The sequence below is a fragment of the Hippocampus comes genome, unplaced genomic scaffold, assembly GCF_001891065.2.
Source record: "Hippocampus comes isolate QL1 unplaced genomic scaffold, H_comes_QL1_v1.1 scaffold56, whole genome shotgun sequence".
Taxonomy (NCBI): Eukaryota; Metazoa; Chordata; class Actinopteri; order Syngnathiformes; family Syngnathidae; genus Hippocampus; species Hippocampus comes.
This window is the reverse complement of record NW_017842056.1, coordinates 756,330-779,617: the sequence shown is the minus strand read 5'-3', so window position 1 is coordinate 779,617 and position 23,288 is coordinate 756,330. Positions and strand designations below refer to the sequence as shown.

General features: G+C 49.3%; 1 protein-coding gene across 1 annotated transcript in view; it reads left to right on the top strand.

Annotated features, from left to right (window-relative positions):
• Positions 1–23,288, top strand: part of slc16a4 (solute carrier family 16 member 4) — a 33,438-nt gene that overhangs the window by 2,785 nt on the left and 7,365 nt on the right. The window contains exons 3-8 of the mRNA XM_019860823.1: positions 2,116–2,201; positions 11,708–11,831; positions 11,941–12,073; positions 12,485–12,628; positions 12,787–12,948; positions 13,072–13,677. Coding sequence (XP_019716382.1) covers positions 2,161–2,201; positions 11,708–11,831; positions 11,941–12,073; positions 12,485–12,628; positions 12,787–12,948; positions 13,072–13,677 — 1,210 coding nt within the window. The 5' untranslated portion in view covers positions 2,116–2,160. The remainder of the gene's footprint in view (positions 1–2,115; positions 2,202–11,707; positions 11,832–11,940; positions 12,074–12,484; positions 12,629–12,786; positions 12,949–13,071; positions 13,678–23,288) is intronic.

Genomic DNA, 23,288 nt, shown 5'->3' with positions numbered 1-23,288 from the left:
GTGTGTGTGTGTGTGTGTGTGTGTGTGTGTGTGTGTGTGTGTGTGTGTGTGTGTGTGTGTGCAAAATGGGATGGCTTCGATTGGAGCGCAGCCGAGGTCGGTTGTGACTGGCCGGCGGCGCTTGCCGGAATGCGTGCCACAGGCTCGCGAGGGCATCCCGGCTCCGCCCCCGGGGGCGGGCGAGGAGGGGATGCTGGCACGGGCATCTCTTCTTGGCCTCGCTGTAGAACGGCCGCGCCGTATGGGACGCTTGCTTGAGGAGCCGTCCGAACGCCGGTGCTATGGCCTCATCGGTTCTTCTTTTGGTGACTTGTCAAATGCTCGCCCCTTCGTTGCCTCGTCTTGTGGCACCCCCGGTACGCGCGGTGACTGTCTAGCATTGTCCAAAGTGTGGCGGTTCCTCAAAGTTTTCGACACTGCCACAATGTCCTTGTTTGCATTTGGCGCCGGGCATTGTGGGATGCCAACGTCCGGAGATCTAGCCGTTTTGTTCTTAATTTACGACTCTTTATGTACTATTTTGATCGGACTAAAGGAGTGTAGGCGCAAGAGTGCACTGCATGTGCTAATTTGATTAAGTGTCGTTATTTGTTACATCAGTCCAAAACCATAAAACAAAAACCCCACATACTGTCAACATATTTATATATCATATGATTGTTAAAGTGCCCTATTTGTGAAATACAAAGTATCGTGTGTGAACCGTTTTGATTTGTTGGAATTGAGGAGATGTTTAATTATGTGTGCTGAACTGTTTGTCAAGGTTAAAAAAAAAAAATGTGTTGGGCACCTCAGGGTTGCGGTGGGGGGGCCGACGTTTGACGGTTTGCCCCCCGGGGGGTCCAACGTGTAGATAACGGTGGCCCCCGCCCTGCATACAAGCCAAAGCGTTACAACGTCGCCATCTACTGGCAACTGTTGGTCAGCACAGTTACGAAGGAGCTTGAATTTCACAGAGGAGCTGGGTTCGATTCTTTTCGACAGCGACCCGTTGAAAAACACACCTCATCGTGACCGCATTCATCAAAAAATCGTACTCTATCGTATCATAAAAAAATACAATGTGAACGTACGAACTGTTTTCCTTTTTGCTGATTTTTAATGGTTTTTTTTTCATCACGCTGTTATGCGGATGTGTGCAGATATATGCCCCCACCCAAAAAAAAAAAAAATAGCAGAGGCAATTGCATCAAGCAAGTAACTAAGTAAGACGTGAGTCAGAAAAAGACACCGGGAACAAAAGATGAGCTGATCTGCTGAACGCAGGTAAAAATAAAAAAGGCGAGCGGGTGAAGCAAAAAGGCAAGCTAGCCACCGGAGAAAAAACGGGGAAAAAAAAAAAAAAGAAAACTGGTAACAACTATTACACAAGAAACCAGACTCTAATCTCCACAAGGATAAACAATATTCCGGCGACAAGCTCGTCTCCCTCCAGCGCTTCTCAACCGAACTAATTGTGATGACAAGCAGGTGCGCCCCGGAGACGCCGCCGCTACGTCTCTCCCAGTAACTGAAAGGAAGAAAAACAAACAAACAAAGCGATCTGCATACCTGCCAGATGATAAACACACACTTTCCTCACTTTTATCGGCGTCTTCATCTTTTTGTGAACACGGGTTTGCAGCTTAGAAATGATTTTAGCACCCGTGGCGAGACTTCATCCGCTTCTGCTTCAGGGAAATGTTCACAGAGCCAACGTGGCGCCGCGAGCCCATCCATCCGCCCATCCATCCATCCATCCATCCATCCATCCATCCATCCATCCATCTGTTTTCAATCCGCTTCTACTCAGGCGGGTGGCGGGCGTGCCGGAGCCCATCCCAGCCGTCATCGGGCAGCAGGCGGGGCACGCCCTGAACCGGTCGCCAGCCCATCGCAGGGCCCACACAAATCGACAACCATTTGGAGTGTTGCATTCACCTTCCATGTATGTTTTTGGAACGTGGGAGGAAAGATTTGAGATGTAGCGCCCGCCCCTGTTTGGCGATTGACTTTACATACAGTATGCTTGTATGGAACAGCGTTGTTGTTGTTGTTGTTGTTGTTGTTTTTTTGTGTGTGTGTATACCATTGTCGTTCGTGACCCGTTAAACTTGCTGAATTGTCTCGTTGCAGGTGTGAAGTTTGACGCGCTCCCGCTGAAAATGTCGCGCAGAGACGATGACTTGTGACCTTCGTTCCAAAGCAAACCAGCAAAACAGGTGACTCAAAATATTTGTCTTTTTGTCTTTTTTTTTTTTTCTTCTGTTTGGTTAGTTGATTGTGTCTTTTTACCTACTCAGTATACTCAAACAGTTTGGTTGTGCCGCAGGGGGGGAGTTTGACAATTCCCCCTGTGAAGAAAGGATGTGACAAGTTGCAACAGTTCATGACAGGACAGAGGGAGCGAGTCAGGCGGGGCTTACAGGAGCCCAGTAGGGGAGTAGCGCCAAAACCCACGTGAACAATTGTGAGTGCAAATCGAGGACAGTCCGCGAAGTCAAGCTCCCACTTGTCAAACGAAAAAGTTTTGCCTCCTTCAAAGAAAACGCAACTGATACAAGTCGCCGCCGCGTCGCGGTGCGGTCGTGCCGTCGCGTGCGGATGTTCTCGTTTCATCCCGTCGTCGCACCGCGGCGGAGGAGGAGGATGTTAGCGCTCTCGGTGGCTGTTCGTGGAACAGTGTGAGAGTGTCGCGGTGTTGTAGCGATGGCGTAGAGGAGCGCTGTGATGCTCGAATTGTGCTAGCGTCGTAGTGCACTCGTGGCGTACTGCTTGTGCACAAGTGTCATCGTGTAGGAGAATAAAACCGTTATCGTGGAGTCTTGGTAGCGGAGTACTGTCATCGTGTCATAGCCTTGTAGAGTGATGTCGTTCTGGGATGTCATTGTGCAGTATTACTGTATTGTAGTAGCGTAGCGGTATTGTAGTGTTTCATAGTGTAGTTGCGTTAGTGTTTCAGTGTAGTTGTGTTGCAGTTTTAGTTTGAGAGGGTTGCCGTGTCATCGTCATCGTTTCATAGTATAGTTGTTTTGTTGCGTCCTAGTGTAGCCCCGCGATAGCATTAGCGTCAGAGTTCCGTGGTGTCGTGTCGCAGTGTCAGCGTGGTAAGTTTGATGATGTAGTTGTGTTGTGGTGTCATCGCGTAATGCTGTTGTGGTTCCAATCTCGGGGCTTCAAGGTTTGGTCGTGTTCTAGTATCGCAATATTGTCGGTGACATCGTTTCGTAGGGAAGTGGTACTGTAGCGTTATAGTGTAGTGGTGCTGTGGCGTCGTAGTATTGCCGTGTAGTTGTGTCATCGTGTGGTCGTGTTGCAGTAGTGGAGTGTAAAGGAATTATAGAGTAGTTGACGAGGTTCTTGGTGTCCTTCTGTCGTCGCCGCCTTGTAGCACTGCAGCGATTGAGTGTCGTGCACGGTTGTCGTATTGTGGTGGATGTCGTGTCAAAATGTCTTCAAGTGTCATCGTGTGGTTCTGTTGAAGTGCGTCAAGTGTGTATTATAGTGCAGTTGGGTCATAATGCAGCCGTGTTGTAGTTTAGTCGTGTCATATCGTAGTAGTGTGGTTTATGTGTTGGGGTACAGTAGAGAGGGATTCCTTCAGTCACTTCCAAAATCAGTTTCACCGATACACATGCAATCGGGTGACCATGGGCCATGTCTTGTGTCCTTTAATCTCAATGTTCCTCATTTTTGGGAATTGAGGACACTGATTGTTGAAGCTTAGCAGGTGGAACTCTTTCCTTTTCTCGCTTGATGTATAGCTCACCGGGGTACAATACGTTGTCGTATTTGACGCTTCAGAATGCGCCACGCACTTTTAATGGGAGACAGGTCTGGACTGCAGGCAGGCCGGTCTAGTATAATCGCACTCTTTCAAAATGAAGCCGCGCTGTTGTAACATGTGCAAAATGTGGTTCCAAACAGGTGTTTGATGAGCATTCCACAATGTTTTCAGTCTTCTTTAACACCCGAGCTGCAATAGAAATAATTCTGACACGCCGGCAGAGCATTTTCAGTGCGTGTCAATGACACGACGCCATCATTAGCAGACCTTTCCATCAAACGACAACATCAAGGAGTGATCGTCTCATGACCCCAAAACATTTCTACCACATCCCAATCTCCTCCATCCTCAATGAAAATTCTGTCTGTCTTTTTTTTTTTACAAGGATGTGTGAAAATGTGTGAAGGACCGCTTCTCTAAATTGAACAGGAAGTTGGCCGTTTTGGTTTTAGGAGCAGCCACTTTGGCTGACAAATCCTATCATAAAATGGATCTGGAAAGTTTGAGCCCCTGACATCAGTTTTGCGGATAAACATGACATTGGGTGGACGTGTCTATCATAACACAAAAACCAAAAAAGTCATCTATTCAAGGGCTTTGACAAACATCTACCAAGGAATTCACCCCCATCTAGAAGCATGTATCTGAGACAGATAGGCGACGCTACACTGCTAAGTGTTTTTGCTCTCACCATCTAATGTGGGCGGAGCATGGGGTGACAGCCATCATTTCAGTTTGTAGTCATCCGAAATGCTCAGTATCTGGTTTCTTGACCGCGGTTTTGATTGGTGCTGTCCTTCCCGGCTCACGATGGCCCATTCAAATCGCGTCCCAGTATTGTTTGCTTTGCTAGAATCCTGCTGACAGCTGGAATAACAAAACCAATAGATTAGTTTGTGTATGCTAGCACATGACAGGGTCGATGCGGTCACGCAAAAAGACACTTCGGGTTAGAGGGCAACTTATATAATGACAAATCGGGAGGGTTCCCCCCCACCCCACTTACCTCCAGGGTGTCAAAAAGAACTTGATTGTGTCTGTCCACCGCCAAATGTAAAGTCTGCACCAGGCCACGAGACTGTAGATGGGTCAATAAGACTACGAAGTGATCAGAATCACTTATCTGTCATGAAAATGGAGGGGTATCATGAAACACAGACATTCGCACACGCCTCTTCAAATGTGTTCATAAAAAAAAAAAAAAAAAAAAAAAAAAAAAGGGATATACGAGCTAACTAACTTTGGCACGTCCCACACGAGCCATCTTTCTCACTGATTCCCATCACCTTTTCACCATTCAATAAACGTTTGGGAACTGAGGACGCTAATTGTCAAAGCTTTGTCGATGGAATTCTTTCCCATTCTTGCTTGAGTTTCAGCTTGGGCTTTTCAACGGTCCAGAGTTTCCATTGTCGTGTCTTACGCCTCATAATGCTCCACACATTTTCAATGGGAGGCAGGTCAGGACTGTAGGCAGGCCAGTCGAGTACAACCGCACTCTTTCAAAACAAAGCCACGCTGTTGTCATGCGTGCAAAATGTGGTTTGGCATTGTCTGAAATAAGCAGAGGCGTCCATGAAAAAGACGTCGCTTGGATGGCAGCATGTGATTCTCCAAAAGCTTTGTGTGCCTTTCAGCATCAATTGGGCCTTCACAGATGTGGAAGTTACCCAAGCCATTGGCGCTAACGCAGCCCCATACCATCACACATGCTGGCTTTTGAACCTTGTGTCCATAACAGTCCGGATGGCCCGGAGAACACGACGTCCGCGATTTCCAAAAACGATTTGAAACGTGGTGTCACGTTTTGCTAGTTGGAGGACCCCAAAAAGTAGGGAGTCAGGAAGGAGCAGGGTGGCTGACCGAGATGTATTTTACAAAATGCAAACAGGAATACAATGGAGAAATTTAATCCAAAACTCACTCAAATAAAAAGTCCAGAAAAATCACAAGAAATCAAAGTTGCAAAAAACTTAAGACAGAAAACAAAAGATGACACGTGCACAGAGACACACACAACAGCAACCGAAACAATGACAGAAACGAACAATGACGCGACCCCGAGTGGTCGTGCCGGGAGTCCTTTTAAACAGACAACTAATGACACAATGACCAACAGGTGTGCAGCTGCAGGCGGTGCCCTACAGTGCCACCTGTTGGTCACAAACAGAACCATGACACATGGACTCGTCAGACCACAGAGGACGTTTTCTTTTTGCATCAGCCCGTTTTAGATGAGCTCGGGCGTTTCTGGCTGCTGTTGATCAATGGCATTGAATTTGCATCGTAAGTAGTTTCACGTTTCACTTCGGGATGTAGCGCCGAATTGTATTTAACGACATCGCCTGAATTTCACCTTCAAAGCTTCACTAATTAGTATCCTCAATTCCTAAACATTTATTGACTGTTGTTAACAGAAAAGGTGATGTAAGACAGTGGCGAACATGTCTCAGCTTTTTTGCAACGTGTTGCAATTCCAAGTCAATGATTAGTTGAAAAAAAAAAAAGAGGGGATCAATTTGAACTGGTTTTTCAAGAAAAGGTTGAACAATGATTTGCAAAAGGTCCCAACTTCCTTCGAATGGCTTGGTGAGAGAAGCTCCGAAATGCGCTCCTTAAATGCTAACGGTAGCCCAAAATGTCCACTGTGCTCACATATTTGCGTCCCGCTGTCTGTCCTCTTGCAGTTCAATAATTTCCAAACGCAACAAAGTGTGGGAGCTTGACTAACACGGACTTGCTCAGAGAAAACGAAAACCCAACCGTCTATTTGACGACGAGCGCTAAAATGCACTTTGTGTCCAAAAAGGTGTGCTTGGTTTGAGCTGTGCAAAAAAAAAAAAGCGGGTCGCCGCTTCATGGCAAAGTGCGGCTGCGACCACATGAGAAGGGTTACACAAACAGCTGACCATCTTTCGTTCGGAGGCGGTGTGGCCCCCTTAAAACGGGAGGCGAGGGTTAAAGTTTCAGGCCGGCCAGACGCCTGACTGACGTCAAGGTGAAGAAATGGTCCCGTCCACTTTTGGAGGGTTGTGAAATCATACGCTGCGCCGCACCGACGAGACCCTGGCCCTGTAACGTGAGCCGCCGTTTGGGATGAGTTAGTCCAAACCTCCGACGCGGAGTTTTTTAATAGCACACGCCAACCACCAAAACACAGTCTGGGCCCCAACAGGAGGTCCGGCCGCACGATCCGCATTGCTGTGTCCGAAGCGACCACGTGTGCGCTGCTGTCACTGCCACACAATGTGTCGGCGTCGCTCCCATGACAACGTTAGTGTCTCTTCACCAAAATACGTGCTGAAGCTGGAACCGGAATTCATTGCGCTGCTTTTGTAATCCACAACTCCTGAAGCTGCTGCAGTCGAAGAGAATTTAGCTTTTTCTATGTGTTCAGCAAGGACTTAGAGAATGACAGCGTCCGGTCAAAACTAGGGACACCAGTACTGTACTCAGACTGGAAGCGAATGCTCTGATACCTCCTCAGCGATACTTTACGAGCCTGACATTCAACTTCCAGAAGAGACATCACACAACTAAAATGCTTTGTAGTATCGGGTTCTACAGTCGAGCCTCGTTACAACGTACCCGGAGGGACAGAACGAATCCGTACGTTGTAACGGTAGTTCATTGTAACCATTGCCAATAAAATGGCCGCCAATTACAAGATATCATACGGCGTTGCGGACGTAAAAACATGAACATGTAGTACAGTGAACCGTATTTTCCACACTAAAAGGCGCACCGGATTATGAGGCGCGCCTTCAATGAATGGCCTATTTTGTCATTTTTTTCATTCATTATAAGGCGCATTCTACAATGCATCCACTAGATGGAGCTCCGCTCAAGGAAACGCCAACAGAACGATCAGATGTCAGTAAAACGTACTGAATAAAGCAGCGACACGGTTCACTTCACCAACAGCAAGTTAGAACATTGACTCGTTGACGTTGAACTCTCTTGCCGCTGCTCTATTTCCGTGTGCGTAACCCGATCGCCTTAAGTTTGAACTCTGCGTTGTCAGCGTGTCTCGAGCAAGGAGCCATTTTGGGGTCGAAATATTACCGTAATGACCATACACAAAGTGCATCGGATTTTAAGGCACGCGCTGTGAGCTTTTAAGAAAATGGAAAGCTTTTAGGTGCGCCTTTTGGTGCGGAAAATACGGTAAACATGTCAATTGCAAATACGTGCGTACAGGAAGAAGAAAGCGTTCAGTCAGCAAATGAAACGTGCCTCCTCCGCTTCAGGATGTGCCGAAGCCGCTGACGATCATCTTTCAATCCGTTGGCCTCGAACTCTGCCGCAATTTTGTTGCCGTGACGGATGATCGTCCAAAATCATTCGTAGACTCGGCCGAGCTTTCGTCTGGGAAATCCGTTCGCCAGACGTGTTTTCAGACCGCGCGCATGCCGTGCCTCCGGAAGTGCAACAAACGTACGGGTCGATCCGTAAGCGTTGCTGAGCAACGGAGGGGAATCCCGCGGCCTCCATTTTGTTTACAAGCAAGGTCGCGGCGGCAGTTTGCTTCCCGCGGTTCGTTGCGACGGAAGCCTTTTCGCTCTTTTGTGGGGAAAAATCTGGTCGTTAAAATGAAGTTGACGTCAGGAAGGTGTTCATTGGAAGCAAAATCGGCAAATCATCAAATGACGACAATGGTGTCAATTTTGAAATTGTGAAACTGTCCATGCCTCCAAGGCGTCTTTTTTATACCGCAAAGACAATCGTGTTCAAGAGGAAGCTTGGAACATTTCTGAGAACCGTCTGCGGTTCCACCACTTTTGGACCGCTTCCCGCAGAAACATGCAGCAGCTGGCCTGGAAGGGTCACGAGGGGAGAAATCTCCAAACAATAAAACCGTCCAAGTCATGTCAATGGACAGTGGGAATGGCCTTCGCCGGGGACTTTCAAACAGTTTTCCGAGAACTGTCTGCGTTCCCGCCGCATTTCCCCAGCGTCCCGCAAAAACGCGCACGGCCGAGAAGTCGCGCGGGGATTCTTGGAACAGGGAAGAAGTCCGACAGCAGGCAAACGGTCACGCGTGCTCTCAATACGACGTCACATTGATTCGACCCGAAAACGCAAAACATCGCACATCGACTTTCCCCGAGTAAGAATGAATCGGCCGCTGATTCACGTCAGACGGGCTGTTCGTAACGTTCTGAAATGTTCGTCATTTGATGTGGACGATGACGAGGCGTCCTCTTGCGGACCCCCGGTGACGTCGTCCGGTTGTACCTAATGAAGTGGCCGGCGATTGTGCATCACGGAAGCATGTGCTTTAAAAGAAAAGAAAAAAAAAAAAAAAACGATGGAAAGGAGAAGTGCGGGCGCGTCGTACGTCCTCGTGGAAGCGTGCCCAAACACGAGGCGCTTAAACCCTCGCCGCGAGACGGCGAACGCCAACCCCCCCGTCGCTCGAACCCGCAGACCCTCGGCACATTCCCAAACACGCACTCAGGCGTGCTCGGCGTACAACTTATGAAAAGCACATGGGAGGCAAATATTTCCCCGGCGGTACACTGGTCCGATTCATTCCTCTTTTAATCCGCTCTGCGCGCTCTGCCTAAAGGCGTCTCGCTTTCTCATACAAGTCACTTATTGATTCGGGCCGCTTACTCCAAACAAGATACGGTGTTAAAAGTTCCTTCAAAGTTCCAACACAATGCATTCCGCGACTTCCAAACAAAACTTCCCCCGCAGAGATCAATTACATTCGGAATCATTCGTTCCAGAGTCCGACATCAAAGCCTGACATCGGGCTCGGGGGAAAAACTTTGGTGCTCAAGGGCCACGTTTGATTTTCAACGCGGACACACGTGACAGATTGTTTGGAAATGTGTTAAAAAAAAAAAAAAAAAATATATATATATATATATATACACATACACACACACACACACACACACACACACACACACACACACACACACATACACATTTATTATAAGCGCTCGGTGGTCGACTGGTGAACACGTCAGCCTCTCAGTGCAGAGTTGCAGGGTTCATTCCAGACGTCGGCCTTCGTGTGTGGAGTTTCCATGTCCTCCCTGTGCCTGTGTGGCTTTTCTCCGGGTACTCCGGTTTCCTCCCACATTCCCAAAAACAAGCACGGCAGGCTGATTGGAGAATCGAAATGGTTTCTTGGTGTGAGCGTGAGCGCGGATGGTTGTTGGTCTACGTGTGCCCTGCAACTGGCTGGCGACCAGTTCAGGGTGTCCCCCGCCTGCTACCCGAGGACAGCTGGGATGGGCTCCAGCATGCTGCGTTTTCATTTGCATTGAATCTAAAGGTGCAGTTTGCAGTGTCAGAACTGCGGGCGAGATTTGAGTGTAGCCTCCCTTCACAAATTCCTCCCACGCAAATCTCTGACCAACGCTACTCCGCTCACGAATGTGCAAGAGCGGGATTTGCATATCCAGCTTTAACGAAACAGCGACGCTTGCGATAACAACCGGGCATGAGCACTGTTAACAAGCCAACGTTAGCTACAGCGACTCCGTCCGTTGCGTGACTTATTTGTCATGGAGTGTGACTGTCACACCAGACGATGGTTATTTTTTTGGGGGGGAATGTTTAAAAAAACAAAAAAACAAAATGAAGTGCTAATCTTACCTGAACTATCGAGCAGAAATGTTGCGAATTCCATCCCAGCTTTTAAATCCTGTCAGCTGCCTGAGGTCCCTTTGCTCCGCTTTTGTCTGCCATTCATTCATCTGCCCAGTTGCTGGCAGACGAGCGACGGCTATTCCACCGCGGTTGCAGCAAAAGCTCCTGTCGCCCAATCTTACTGGTTAGCGGGGTCGCCGTGAGTGTGCCCGCGAATGCACCAGCAATGATTGACACCTTGTCAGTTGTTTTTCCTCGTTCCGCGTTGTTCACAACTCATTTTTGCCATTCCTATAGTTTTGTTTTTTTTTTTTGACGGCAAAAGGTGATTTGGGGGGAAATTTGCAAACTCCCCCCCTTGAAGCGATTGCACTGACTTGAGTTTATCGTCTGTATTATTTATCAGTCTTGGGACCGGGAGAGTGGAGCCGAGGAGCAGGAATTTCTTGTTGAAATCCCGTTTCGTGTTACAGTACGCAGGGATACTCCTGTTACATGCCGAATGAAAAGATGCAATCCCAAGGTCATTGAGAGCTTTTGGATCGCACCGACGGAGCTCGCTCTGCATTCCAGCGCCATTGTCTTACAGAAAGACGCGGTAAAAAAAAAAATCCCTCACTGAGGCGGCAGCGCGCCATGTCCGTCAAGTAAAAGCGACATAATTGATGGCCCCTCCCCCTCCCGCCTTACAGTGACCCTTTTCCCCTTTTTTTTTTTTTTTTTTTTTTTTAAACGCCATTGTTGCGCAATGTGGCTAAAAGGGACAGGGCAGGGCTGATGAAAGGCAGATGTGGAGAGCAAGCAAAGCAGGCCTTCGGGGTAATGGGTGGGACTCCGCAAACTGCAAAACAAGGCAAAAAACAAAACAAAAAAAAAACAGCCAACAGACACTAATAGCCCACGTGAGGCTGTCAGACTTTTATTGGCACAGACGACGCCAGATCGTCTGTTGCGCAGGCCTGGTTGTTCAAGTTTGCGGTCGGGCCCGCTTTACGCGTCACGCGTCGGCGCCGGGATCTTCGCATTCGGAGCAAATGTCTGACTCGCCGCCTTGACGCTTTGCTTACCCGTCGACACGTTGCCGGGATCATCTGCTGCTGAGCTGCAGATTTCTTCGGCGGGCAGGCGGGCGAGCGCGTTATCGCTTGCGCGAGAGGTCCCCACGGCAGGTATTATTGATTTGCAAATTTGGACTTTCTGCCTTGACGTTCAATCTCCTTTGCGGTGAAAAGTTGCACGGAGCGAAATTTGGGCACGACGACTCCCACAGGTTTGGCGCCTCCGTCTCAACATCCGTGACCGTCCACCCTGTTTTGTTCCCCCTGACGGCAGGGCAGCCATGAAGCTCTTCAGGAAGGACGATCCCTCCACCAAGAAGGACAAGGACAAAAGGATCCAGTACGAGGAGCCGCCAGATGGCGGATGGGGCTGGCTGGTGGTGCTGCATTGTTTCCTGGTAACGTGGAGACCGACGCCGGTTTCGCGCTTTCATATGTGAAGACTCAAACACGAAATGGAACACAGCTTTCTGTGATGGTTCTCTCATTTTTTGTTTTGTTTCGCAGGTTAACGTCCTGGTGATGGGAACATTGAAGACCTTTGGGATCTTCTTCTTAGCCTTCCAAGACGAATTCGGGGGCTCGGCAGAAAGCATCAGCTGGATCGGTTCCATCATGTCCAGTTTACGTCTCTCCGGAGGTGAGAAAGCGCCAAACTTGCCTTGGGCGACGCCCCGTTCCTTGGATGCCAGGTGTCGAATGGCTCCCTCGGAGGGCGTGGCGACCGTCATGCTCACTTTCCTCTCCAAATTCGTTCTTCTCCGACTGCATTTCCAAGAACGATCGATCCATCGGTCACAACTTCGACAGTGGGAGTCTACCCGACTCCCGTGTTCCGGATCCTGTTTTGGCAGATGCAAATGGCCGACACTGCAAGACCAATCAGGCCGATGGGTTCAAAAAAAAAAAAAAAAACAACAACAACAACAAAAAAAGATAGAATGAAAATCTCATTCCAAATTGCTCAAATTCGGTGTCGGCACTCCTGCGCTCGGCATTTTGGGCGTGCGGCTGTGCCGTCACGCTCGCTGTCTTTGCTGTCACCCATCAGCGCCCATCGCTTCGGTGGCCTGCGCCAAGGTAGGAACCAGGGTGACGTCCATTACGGGGGCCGTGCTGGTCAGCGGGGGCTTCCTCATCAGTATTTTCGCCAACAGCGTGCTGTTCCTCTACATCACCATGGGAGTCATCGTAGGTGAGCGGCAAACGTCACGCCTGCGGATTTCCGTCACGCCTCCGGGACCTCCCTTACAAAATTTTTTTTAGGATACAACATCATCATTTATTGTCAATTATTTCGGAGAGCCGGCGGGGTTTGCCAAACCGTGGCCTGAAAAGCTTTCCTCCGTTCAGGAATGGGTTTCGCACTTCTGTACCAATCCTTCTCCGTGGTCACGGCGCTTTACTTCCGCAAGAGGTTGGCAACGGCGTACGCCATCGGACGCTCGGGGATGGGTTTGACCTTTGCCCTGGCTCCGTTCACTCAGCTGCTTCTGGACCGCTACGCTTGGCAAGGTAGGCGGGACCAACGCAATCGCGACGTCCGAATCGAGACGCATCTCGATATTTTGACCGTTTGTAAAATGGAAATGGGCTCGACGGGCCGCGTCGGTCGGTCCGCCCGTGTGTCCCCGGCAGGCGCGTTGCTGATCCTGGGCGGCCTGATGCTCAACCTGGTGGCCACCAGTATGCTGCTGCGTCCCATCCGAGTGAAAGCCGCCGCCTCGTCCAAATGCGCTCCCCCCAGCCAGAAGAGCCCGGCCGTGTCCCTCAAGAGTTCCTCGGAGAAGGACAACGCCAAAAGCTACCTGAACGGCTCCTCGCATTTATCCAACGGCATCTCCAAATCGGACTCGCTCGCGTCGCCTCCCGAGGAGCCGGTCGGCGCTCGGCAAACCAAGGAGCCGTCGGTGAACCCCGAAGCCAGCAGATCGGTTCTCAACGGCCACGAGAGCCGCCGAAACGCGGGTCCGTGCAAGCCCGCCGCCGACGGTTCCCCGGAGCTCAACGGCACCTCGAACGGGTCCGCCCCGGTCGCAGCCCTCTCCGTTCACGGCGAGGAGACTCCCCCGAAAGCCAAAGTACTCGATTTTTCCTTACTCAAGGACCCGTTCTTTTGCATCTACACGTGGTCTTTGGTCTTCAGCCAGCTGGCCTACTTCATCCCTTACTTCCACCTGTCTGCCCGAGCCAGAACGCTGGGCATCGACGCCATGGACGCGTCCTTTATCATCTCTGTGGCGGGTAAGGCCCACACTGAACACGCCGTCTTGTCACCGCACGCATTTCACCGGGATGTCGTGGTATCGATCTGGCCGACGGGATCGATGTGGACCGACCGATCGCGATGATGCTCGTCGATGACCTCATCACACTCGCCTCAGTGAGTTGGCAGCCGTCCGCGCGCCGACTTTGCCTCCCGTCCTCTCCGCTTTCCCGGCTGCTCGGCAACTACTGGGGGGAATGCCAGGCGCCCAGCGAACGAGCGCCGAGCTGAGGCTGGCTCGCAGAGAGAAACAAAACAAAACAACAACAGAAAAAAAACATCAACCTTTTGGGGGTGTATCTGTAAGAGCGACCCCAAACAAAAAGTTTTGTCAGCGTTTCGGGTCAGGTCGGCGGTCGTCACTCTCATCCTCCTTCTCGGAAACAGAAGCAGTCTGTCACCCGCGGTCTCTACCTCCGCTCCGCCGGAGTTCCAGTGCCATCCTGATCAACTTTCATTGGGTCCGCTTTCAAAGCAACTGAATTCTGTTTGGATATCAAGTTGCCAAGTCGAAACTGTCACCACGTTCTTCACGAAATCTACCGACAATATTTTCAGGTGACGATATGAATTGTGATGTCATCGAGCCCGACGATTCGTGGGGCAAAGGGAGCGGGCCGGCCCGCAAATCGAGAAAATCCTCGTGTCACTGGCCCCCACTGAAATGCATTGAGGAAAATAATTCCATCAAAATATTCCAAAAATACTTGGAAAGATTCACTCCACTGTACTCGTATGGAACAGAAGCTCAGGTGACGATATGAATTGTGATGTCATCGAGCCCGACGATTCGTGGGGCAAAGGGAGCGGGCCGGCCCGCAAATCGAGAAAATCCTCGTGTCACTGGCCCCCACTGAAATGCATTGAGGAAAATAATTCCATCAAAATATTCCGAAAATACTTGGAAAGATTCACTCCACTGCACTCGTATGACCTGTGGATTATTCATCCGAGAAATTAATTCACAGTTTCTGCTACCTCCTCGGCAGCCATCAAAAACGTACTTGTCGCCTGCGGCGTGTGGAGCTTTCATGCACAAACAAAAGAATTCGCTTTCAGTTCTCTTGTTGCGGAATCACCCATTTCGATGGCGAAATGCGTGGTGACACGTGACTGTGGCGAGGCCACAGCGTCACACTTGCCGTCACGGTGTGTGGTGGTGGTGGTGGTGGACCCAAAAAGCAGGCAAGAGGGAGAAGCAGGTTGTACTTGAAGAAGTGTATTGAAACCGAGAAAACGAAATCCAAAACAAACATAGTCCAAAGTAGCAAACAAAAATCACAACCGAAGCTAAAACAGAACTGTGACCAAAACAAACCTGACAGCAGCAGACAAACGGCAACAAGCAAACATGACAGCAGCCAAGAGCAAACAATGACCCGACACCGAGTGTTCGGGCTGGGAGTCCTTTTAAAGCACTAATTACATCATGACCAACAGGTGCGCAGCTGCAGGGAGAGCCCTACAGTGCCACCTGTTGGTCCCAAACCGAATCATGACACTTGTGCTTTCCGACGCTGCCGAGGCGCTCCGACTTTGTGTGTCCGCGCCTGTCGGACTGCGCACAGAAGGCGGAAAGCGCGTCGGGTTAAATCTTTGGTGTAAAAATGGAGAAATACCCAAGTCCGCATGCGCCCTTTGCCGCGTCAACGGTCATCTCGCGTCACGAGGCCTTTTTGCTTTCTAAAGGTGCGGCGTTCCAATCAGCTCGTCACCATTCCACGAGGCGCTCATCACCCGGCAACGGAGACAGCGCGCGTGCCTATTCGCGGTTGTTACACGAGCAATCATAAATACCGTCGGCTACTTGTACTGTTGTAAAACATAATCTGTACATGGCCGCTTGGCTCTCCAACGATCGAGTGATCGCTGGTTTAAAACGCGTCAGCGGGCCGATCGCTTATGATCATCACTCGGATGAGTCGTCTCAAAAAACAGGTCGGGCTTTTTTTTTTGTGATGGAATCGTTCAAAATCCGCTCAGCGTTGGGGTTTCCGACGGATAGGATCAGAAGAGGAAGACGACGTCCAACAAATGTGTAATAGAGTGCATAAAGTAAATGACATTTTCTTTTATTATGAATCATCAGGGGCGGTACGGCAGGCGACTGGCTAGCGTGTCGGCCTCACAGTGCAGAGGCGCAGGGTTCGATTCCCGCTCCGACCTTCCCGTGCGGAGTTTGCATGTTCTCCGCGTGCCCTGGATGGCTTTTCCTCCCACATTCCAAAAACATGCGTGGCAGGTTAATGGAAAACTCGATCGAAATTGTCCCTCGGTTTGAGTGTGAGCGCGGATGGTTGTTCGTTTACGTGTGCCCTGCGATTGGCTGGCGACCAGTTCAGGGTGTCCACCGCCAACTGCCCCGAAGGCAGCCGGGAGAGGCTCCAGCACACCTGCCCCCCCCTTGTCAGTAAAGCAGATTAGAAAATGATTCATCAGGGCTACTTTGACTCCCCTATTCCATCCTCTACCGCAGTAGTCGCCAACATTTTTTGGTGTCACGGACCAGCTGAGACAAGTACATGCTATTCGCGGACTGCCAACCATTTTTTCCCCCCCCCGTTGCTTTTAAGTTTTAAAGCACTGGTACTGACAACAAAGAGCGTTATTGAGCAATTCAACATTTTATCAACATAGATTATTTTTTTTCGTGTTCATTTCAAATGGGTGTTATTCTGCTGTACATCAAAGGTAGAATAAAATAAAATTACACAGTGAACTGTTAGGAAATGGACCAATCAGGAAAAATAAATATGCCTCATCATGGAAAGAGAATCATTTTGAAGTTCTGCTCCTCCATACGGCGTTAGCATCATCGCTACGTGCAAATGTGACCGACCAAAAGATGACACGATTGATTGCGGCTTTCATCCGGTGGCTGCCGGCTAGCTTTTAGCGACTAAACTGCTCATGTCTGCGCGGGCAGCGATTCAACATGTTTCTCGAATTGCCTTGTTTTCAGCGACATTAGCACACAACAGCGTCCTTTTCCACGCCGTTTGACAATTCAACATTTTATCAACATAGATTATTTTTTTTTAGTATTCATTTCAAACGGGTGTTATTCTGCTGTACATCAAAGGTAGAATAAAATAAAATTACACAGTGAACTGTTAGGAAATGGACCAATCAGGAAAAATAAATATGCCTCATCATGGAAAGAGAATCATTTTGAAGTTCTGCTCCTCCATACGGCGTTAGCATCATCGCTACGTGCAAATGTGACCGACCAAAAGATGACACGATTGATTGCGGCTTTCATCCGGTGGCTGCCGGCTAGCTTTTAGCGACTAAACTGCTCATGTCTGCGCGGGCAGCGATTCAACATGTTTCTCGAATTGCCTTGTTTTCAGCGACATTAGCACACAACAGCGTCCTTTTCCACGCCGTTTGAGGCTTACATAGGAACTTCTCTTGTCCAAATCGCTTCATCTTCGGAAGTCACGGCTGCCCATTAGCTGCGCATTTAGCTAGCTGGACGTTTGGTCATGTTGTTCCTCTTACTTTCTCTTTAGTATTAACTGGCGGATTCTCTGGATTTCAACTTGCAAACTCCGATTGGCTCGAGTCAGGCACATTTACGCCACGTCTGATAGAGTCAAGTTGCGCCAGTTGAGCCAATGCGCTCCAGTACTCTACTTAATCAAAACATACAGTCACCGCATGATTTAATGCAATGGGAGGAATCCGTTTTGAATGATCATACCCGAAGACCCCCTCTCCTTGGATTCAATCATGACACACTCGAAAGGAGAAGTTGTTTCAAATTTTCCAACTGCCAACGAAAACAACGTAGTTCCCGTTTTGTGTTAGCGTTAAAGCTAGCGGACTTTGATTGAAAACATATGGATGGCTTTGAAACGAGCACGCAAGAGCTCAGTGTGACGTTTACGAGCTGGAAGGAGGCTCGCCGGGGTGCTGTAAGAGCCGCTTCATCAAGTCCTCCATCAACTTGGTGGCCATGAATTATTCGTGAGCTGCTCAGACGCTGCAGTATTATGCAATGAATGCGCTTACATAAAAGGTGAGTCCACCGCCAACTGCCCCGAAGGCAGCCGGGAGAGGCTCCAGCACACCTGCCCCCCCCTTGTCAGTAAAGCAGATTAGAAAATGATTCATCAGGGCTACTTTGACTCCCCTATTCCATCCTCTACCGCAGTAGTCGCCAACATTTTTTGGTGTCACGGACCAGCTGAGACAAGTACATGCTATTCGCGGACTGCCAACCATTTTTTCCCCCCCCCGTTGCTTTTACGTTTTAAAGCACTGGTACTGACAACAAAGAGCGTTATAGAGCAATTCAACATTTTATCAACATAGATTATTTTTTTTCGTGTTCATTTCAAATGGGTGTTATTCTGCTGTACATCAAAGGTAGAATAAAATAAAATTACACAGTGAACTGTTAGGAAATGGACCAATCAGGAATAATAAATATGCCTCATCATGGAAAGAGAATCATTTTGAAGTTCTGCTCCTCCATACGGCGTTAGCATCATCGCTACGTGCAAATGTGACCGACCAAAAGATGACACGATTGATTGCGGCTTTCATCCGGTGGCTGCCGGCTAGCTTTTAGCGACTAAACTGCTCATGTCTGCGCGGGCAGGCTGTGCAAACTCTGCTCGCGTTCTGTCCACTTCGTCACTGGGGTGCTCCTTGTTCAAATGATTCAACAGGTTTGTCGTATCGCCTTGTTTTTGACGACATTAGCACGCGCAACGGCGTCCTTTTCCACGCCGCTTTGGGCTAAGGGAGGAACTTCTCTTGTCCAAATCGCTTCATCTTCGGGAGTCACGGCTGCCCATTAGCTGCGCATTTAGCTAGCTGGACGTTGGGTCAAGTTGTTCCTCTTACTTTCTGTTTACTACTTCTTCTTTCTTTTATTGGCGTATTCTCTGGATTTCAACTTGCAAACTCCGATTGGCTCGAGTCGCGCACATTTACGCCAAGTCTGATGGAGTCAAGTTGCTCACGGCTCGCAGGTCTGTCTCTCTGTGGCCCGGTCCCACATGGGCCGAGGCCCGGTAGTCGGGGACCTATGCGCTACAGTACTCTACTTAATCAAAACATACAGTAACCGCATGATTTAATGCAATGGGAGGAATCCGTTTTGAATGATCATACCCGAAGACCCCCTCTCCTTGGATTCAATCGTGACACACTCGAAAGGAGAAGTTGTTTCAAATTTTCCAACTGCCAACGAAAACAACGTAGTTCTCGTTTTGTGTTAGCGTTAAAGCTAGCGGACTTTGATTGAAAACATATGGATGGCTTTGAAACGAGCACGCAAGAGCTCAGTGTGACGTTTACGAGCTGGAAGGAGGCGCGCCGGGGTGCTGTAAGAGCCGCTTCATCAAGTCCTCCATCAACTTGGTGGCCATGAATTATTCGTGAGCTGCTCAGACGCTGCAGTATTATGCAATGAATGCGCTTACATAAAAGGTGAACTTTGGTCCAGTGGCCAGGGCGGCTGGGTTCACGCTCACACTATATTGTGAAAACAACATGTGCATTAGGACCAGTTGCACGCGTGCCTTCTTCAAGCGCGCCTCCTCAACGTGCTTGTTAATTATCGAACGAGAATGCGTGATCTTCGGCATCACGCTCCTCGTCTGCCTTTCGCTCGCCGGGGTCAGTCATTGGATCCATCCGTTTATTCCCTGTAGCGCTTTTCCTCGTTGCAATTCTGGGCGAGGTGGAGTCTTAATAAAGTCCAGAAATGCCCAGGACGCCAGACACGAGCTAACGAATAGCATCGGTGTTGCTCTTATAACTCTGTTAGCAACGACTGTTTCAGCACAAACGGTAAGGGGAAATATGTCGACAGATCATATCACGATAATCTCGGGCATATATTCTATATCCTCTGCGAAGAACGGCGAATATCTCTGTGGCTTACTGAGGAGCTGAGAGCCGCTCCGTGTCTAAGTATCTCTGTATGTCTGTATTATACTGCCCCCAAGTGGCCAAGGTACGCACACCAGAAGGAGCAGCACAATGTCCTTTGAATTGGCAAGAAATGTGCACGTAAACGGTTTCGTTCCCAACGTTTTATACGGCCAAAATTTTAGAAGGCTACTTATCGGATTAAAACCACATTCCACACATTTTTGTTTTTTGACGGCGCCGGTCGCCAGCCAATCGCAGGGCACTCTCACACCGCGGGACAATTTCGAGTGTTCCATTAACCCGACGCGCATGCTTTCGGAATGTGGGAGGAAAGCGGAGTACCCGGAGAAAAGCCACGCAGGCACGGGGAGAACAGGCAAACTCCACGCAGGAAGGCCGGAGCTGGAATCGAACCCTGCGCCTCTGCACGGTGAGGCCGACGTCCTAACCACTCGACCGTCGTGCCTCCTCGCTAATTAATTCGTCGAAAATAATCCAGATAAATAAAACGAAAACACCCGTACATTCATTTGGTTCATTCATTTGATGAATTACAAACAATTGCATTCAAAATGAACATTTTATTATTTGAATACGACTTGATACATTTTGTATTTTGACTCTTCTGTCCGCTTTAAAAAAATAAAAATAAAAAAATCAACGGCGGGGTGGAGTCCCTTTCAGTTCTGCCATTTTCCATGTGCTAAACATGTGCTTCGTCCGAGGCCAAGTCGCATGCACTTTCTGTGCTGCGCGCTTTGACATGGAATCAGAAACCTCTTCAGCTGCAGGCAGGAAATCGATGGAGTGAACGGATGGTGCACAGCAGCCGCAAGTCATTACCGCTGCTGTTGCAACTGCAGCCTCCGGGTCCAACCGCAACTGCTTCCGTCCAACTTCCATTTCCAAAACACTTCCTCTTAAGATCAATTAGACGCGGAATAATTCATGACAACACTTGGCCGTTATTAAGCATCATACAAGTCGCATGACCAAAAGCAAACCAGTCACCGACCGTGCTGTCAGACGTTCTCGCGGGTGGCGACACGAGGAAAGACTTCAGTCAAGGCAGCGCAACTGAAAACAAAACAACAAACACGCACAAATTGCTGAAAGGATGATTTTGGCCTTCTTTTCCACCACCGTTGTTTGAACGTGTGAAGTGTCAGCCGAAATCAGGACCGAGTTGACAACGTTAGACTCGCTGTGCGTCTCCCTCCCTTGGCGCGTCATCGCCGATTCGGCGTTGGAAGAACAACGGGGTGCAGCAGTTCTTTTGGTTTTGCCTTGAACCGTTGGGTTGAAGACTTCCTTCTTTTGGAATGTTGTTTTCAACACACGCACACACACTGTAGTATCTGTGCGTGTATGTGTGTGCCTCTAAGGGGTGAGGCTCGGTGAGTGACATGAATAGCTGTGACTGTCGGTCAGGTTTTTCTCGTGGTTATTTCAGTGATAGCTCTTCTGCATGCCCCTGGCGAGTGTTTTGTATTTGTGTGTTCGAATCTTTGTCACATTCAAAAATGTTTTCCGACTGTGTGTTTTTCAACAAACACAGCCAATAAATTAGTGGACGGCACGTCTTCAGCGCTGAACCTAATTGGTTGGTTGATTGCAGTGATGGACAAGCGAAGCTTCATGAAGCATTTGTGATCGTTTTTGACTCCTCTAGATGGCATTCTTGGTTTCAAGATGCCGTGGAATTTTAACACATTTCCATTGCACTAAACCAAGAACCCCATCGAGAGGAGTCAAAAAGTGCTTCATGAAGCTTCGTTTTGCCATCACTAGTTGATGGATTGATTTAATTAATTGTCATCGCACATTCACAGGACAGTACAGAGCAACAAAATTCAGTCACCCCCCCATCCAAAAACATGACCCCCCCCCCCAATGACCAACATGAGAGACAAAACGAGGAGCCGAGTGAGTCATTTGAGTCAATGCCGAGAGTTTCTTAGAGGAAAATGGCAAACACAAGTAAGGGGGAAGAAAAAAGGCTTAAAAAAAACCCTCAACACAAACAGGCACTTACAGTATCTCAGCTGCATATAAATAAACAAATAAATAGAATACAAATGTCTTGAAAAAAAATAAAGCCGACAGACCAACTGAAATTCAAACCAATGACGTGAAATTGGATGGACGCACATGATGAATTCTCACGGCGCAGTGGTTGGGAGTCACTGGAGTGTGCGACTCCCCCAAGACCACCCGACTCGGCTGATTGTGGCCCGTTTGTCACGTTCGGCGCTCATGCGCGCTCGTAATGAGAGTGACGGAGTGGCACCCGTGCCACAAAAGCGCCGTCCCGGCATCCCGCTGGGACCTCTTTTGTCCCCGCCCCCCGGCGGTTGTCATAGAGGCCCATTGACTCAATGGAAGGAAGGTCCGGTTCGCCCCGTTCCTCGGGCCCTTTTGAGGGAGCTGCTCGTTGCCAAGCAACGGCCGGCTGAGGGAAGTTGCCGGTAACGAGCGGGGCTCCCTCGCTCCGTGCGAGGCCGAGCGGCAGACGCTTTGCCGAAGAGCACTGAGGCGGCAGCATGCACAAAAGAGGCTGGCCGGCGGAGCCGAGGCGCCGGCCAAGTTCTTCGGCCAAGCTGGGAAAAACCAACAGCGGCCGCTGATTCTCTCCGGCTTTCGTCTCGTGACTGCGCGTCCATCGGGGAGGGGAGCGGCAGGAAGGAAACCTTTTGATGCCTCGCACCCCGACGCTCGGCTTTTGATATCTCACCTTCATATCGTGCCCTCATCTTTTATGCTTGGCCTCGATACAACCCGAGACGGTTTGAAGCCTCGCACGCTCACTCTCATTTTTTTTTTTTTTTAAAAACACGCTGCGTGCCGAAGCTTTTTAGGCACGAGAATGACGATGCGAGCGCAGACTACTTTCCGTTACCAAACTGTCAGATGAGTCGCGGTTGAGACAGGCGCAACACGATCCCAAACACGGTAGACCAGACTTGCGCTGGCACGAAAATGGAGTGACGCCAATTTTGACGCCCGGCGCACAGGCATCATTTTACCAAGTGTTGACTAGCAGCAACCTTTATCGTCGAAAACAGTTACCTCGGCTTTTGTTTTTGTTTAGCTGACGGAAATGTTGGTTCCTGTCGTTGTTTTACTGTTGACACGACAGGTGAATTGAACTGTTGCCATTTGGAGACATTGGTAAATATCGCCCTGTGCGAATATACAGCCGACGTGCATTTCGAAACATTTGACTCAAGAGTAACAAAAGGGGTCCAAAGATTAACCCCTGAGGGACCCCATATTTCATGGTCATTCAGCCGGACAATAAACTGCCAATGGTCACAAAGTCACTCCTTTTCCTTCAAGTAAGACCTGAACTCTTTTCGGACTGTTCCCCTCAGTATATTATGATGGAGTGTCTCTAAATCTGCACTGCGATCCAATAAGCCGAGCGCAGACACCTTTTGCCTAATGTGGCTTGTTCAACAATTTGGGTTGCCGACCCCTTTGATGCCTCTCATCCCACCCAAACCTTTTAATGCCTCGATCATAACCACGTAATGCCTCCCTTTGTCCCTCGACCTGTCACAATGACGAGCAGTTTAAAGCGCCGCTCGAATATATTTCTTCGCAGTTGGAAGAGGAAGAGCCGCGGGCGTGCGCCAACCCGCCGCGGCCAAAACACACAAACAAACGTGCGAGTGCAAGCGGGAGACAGGCCGCG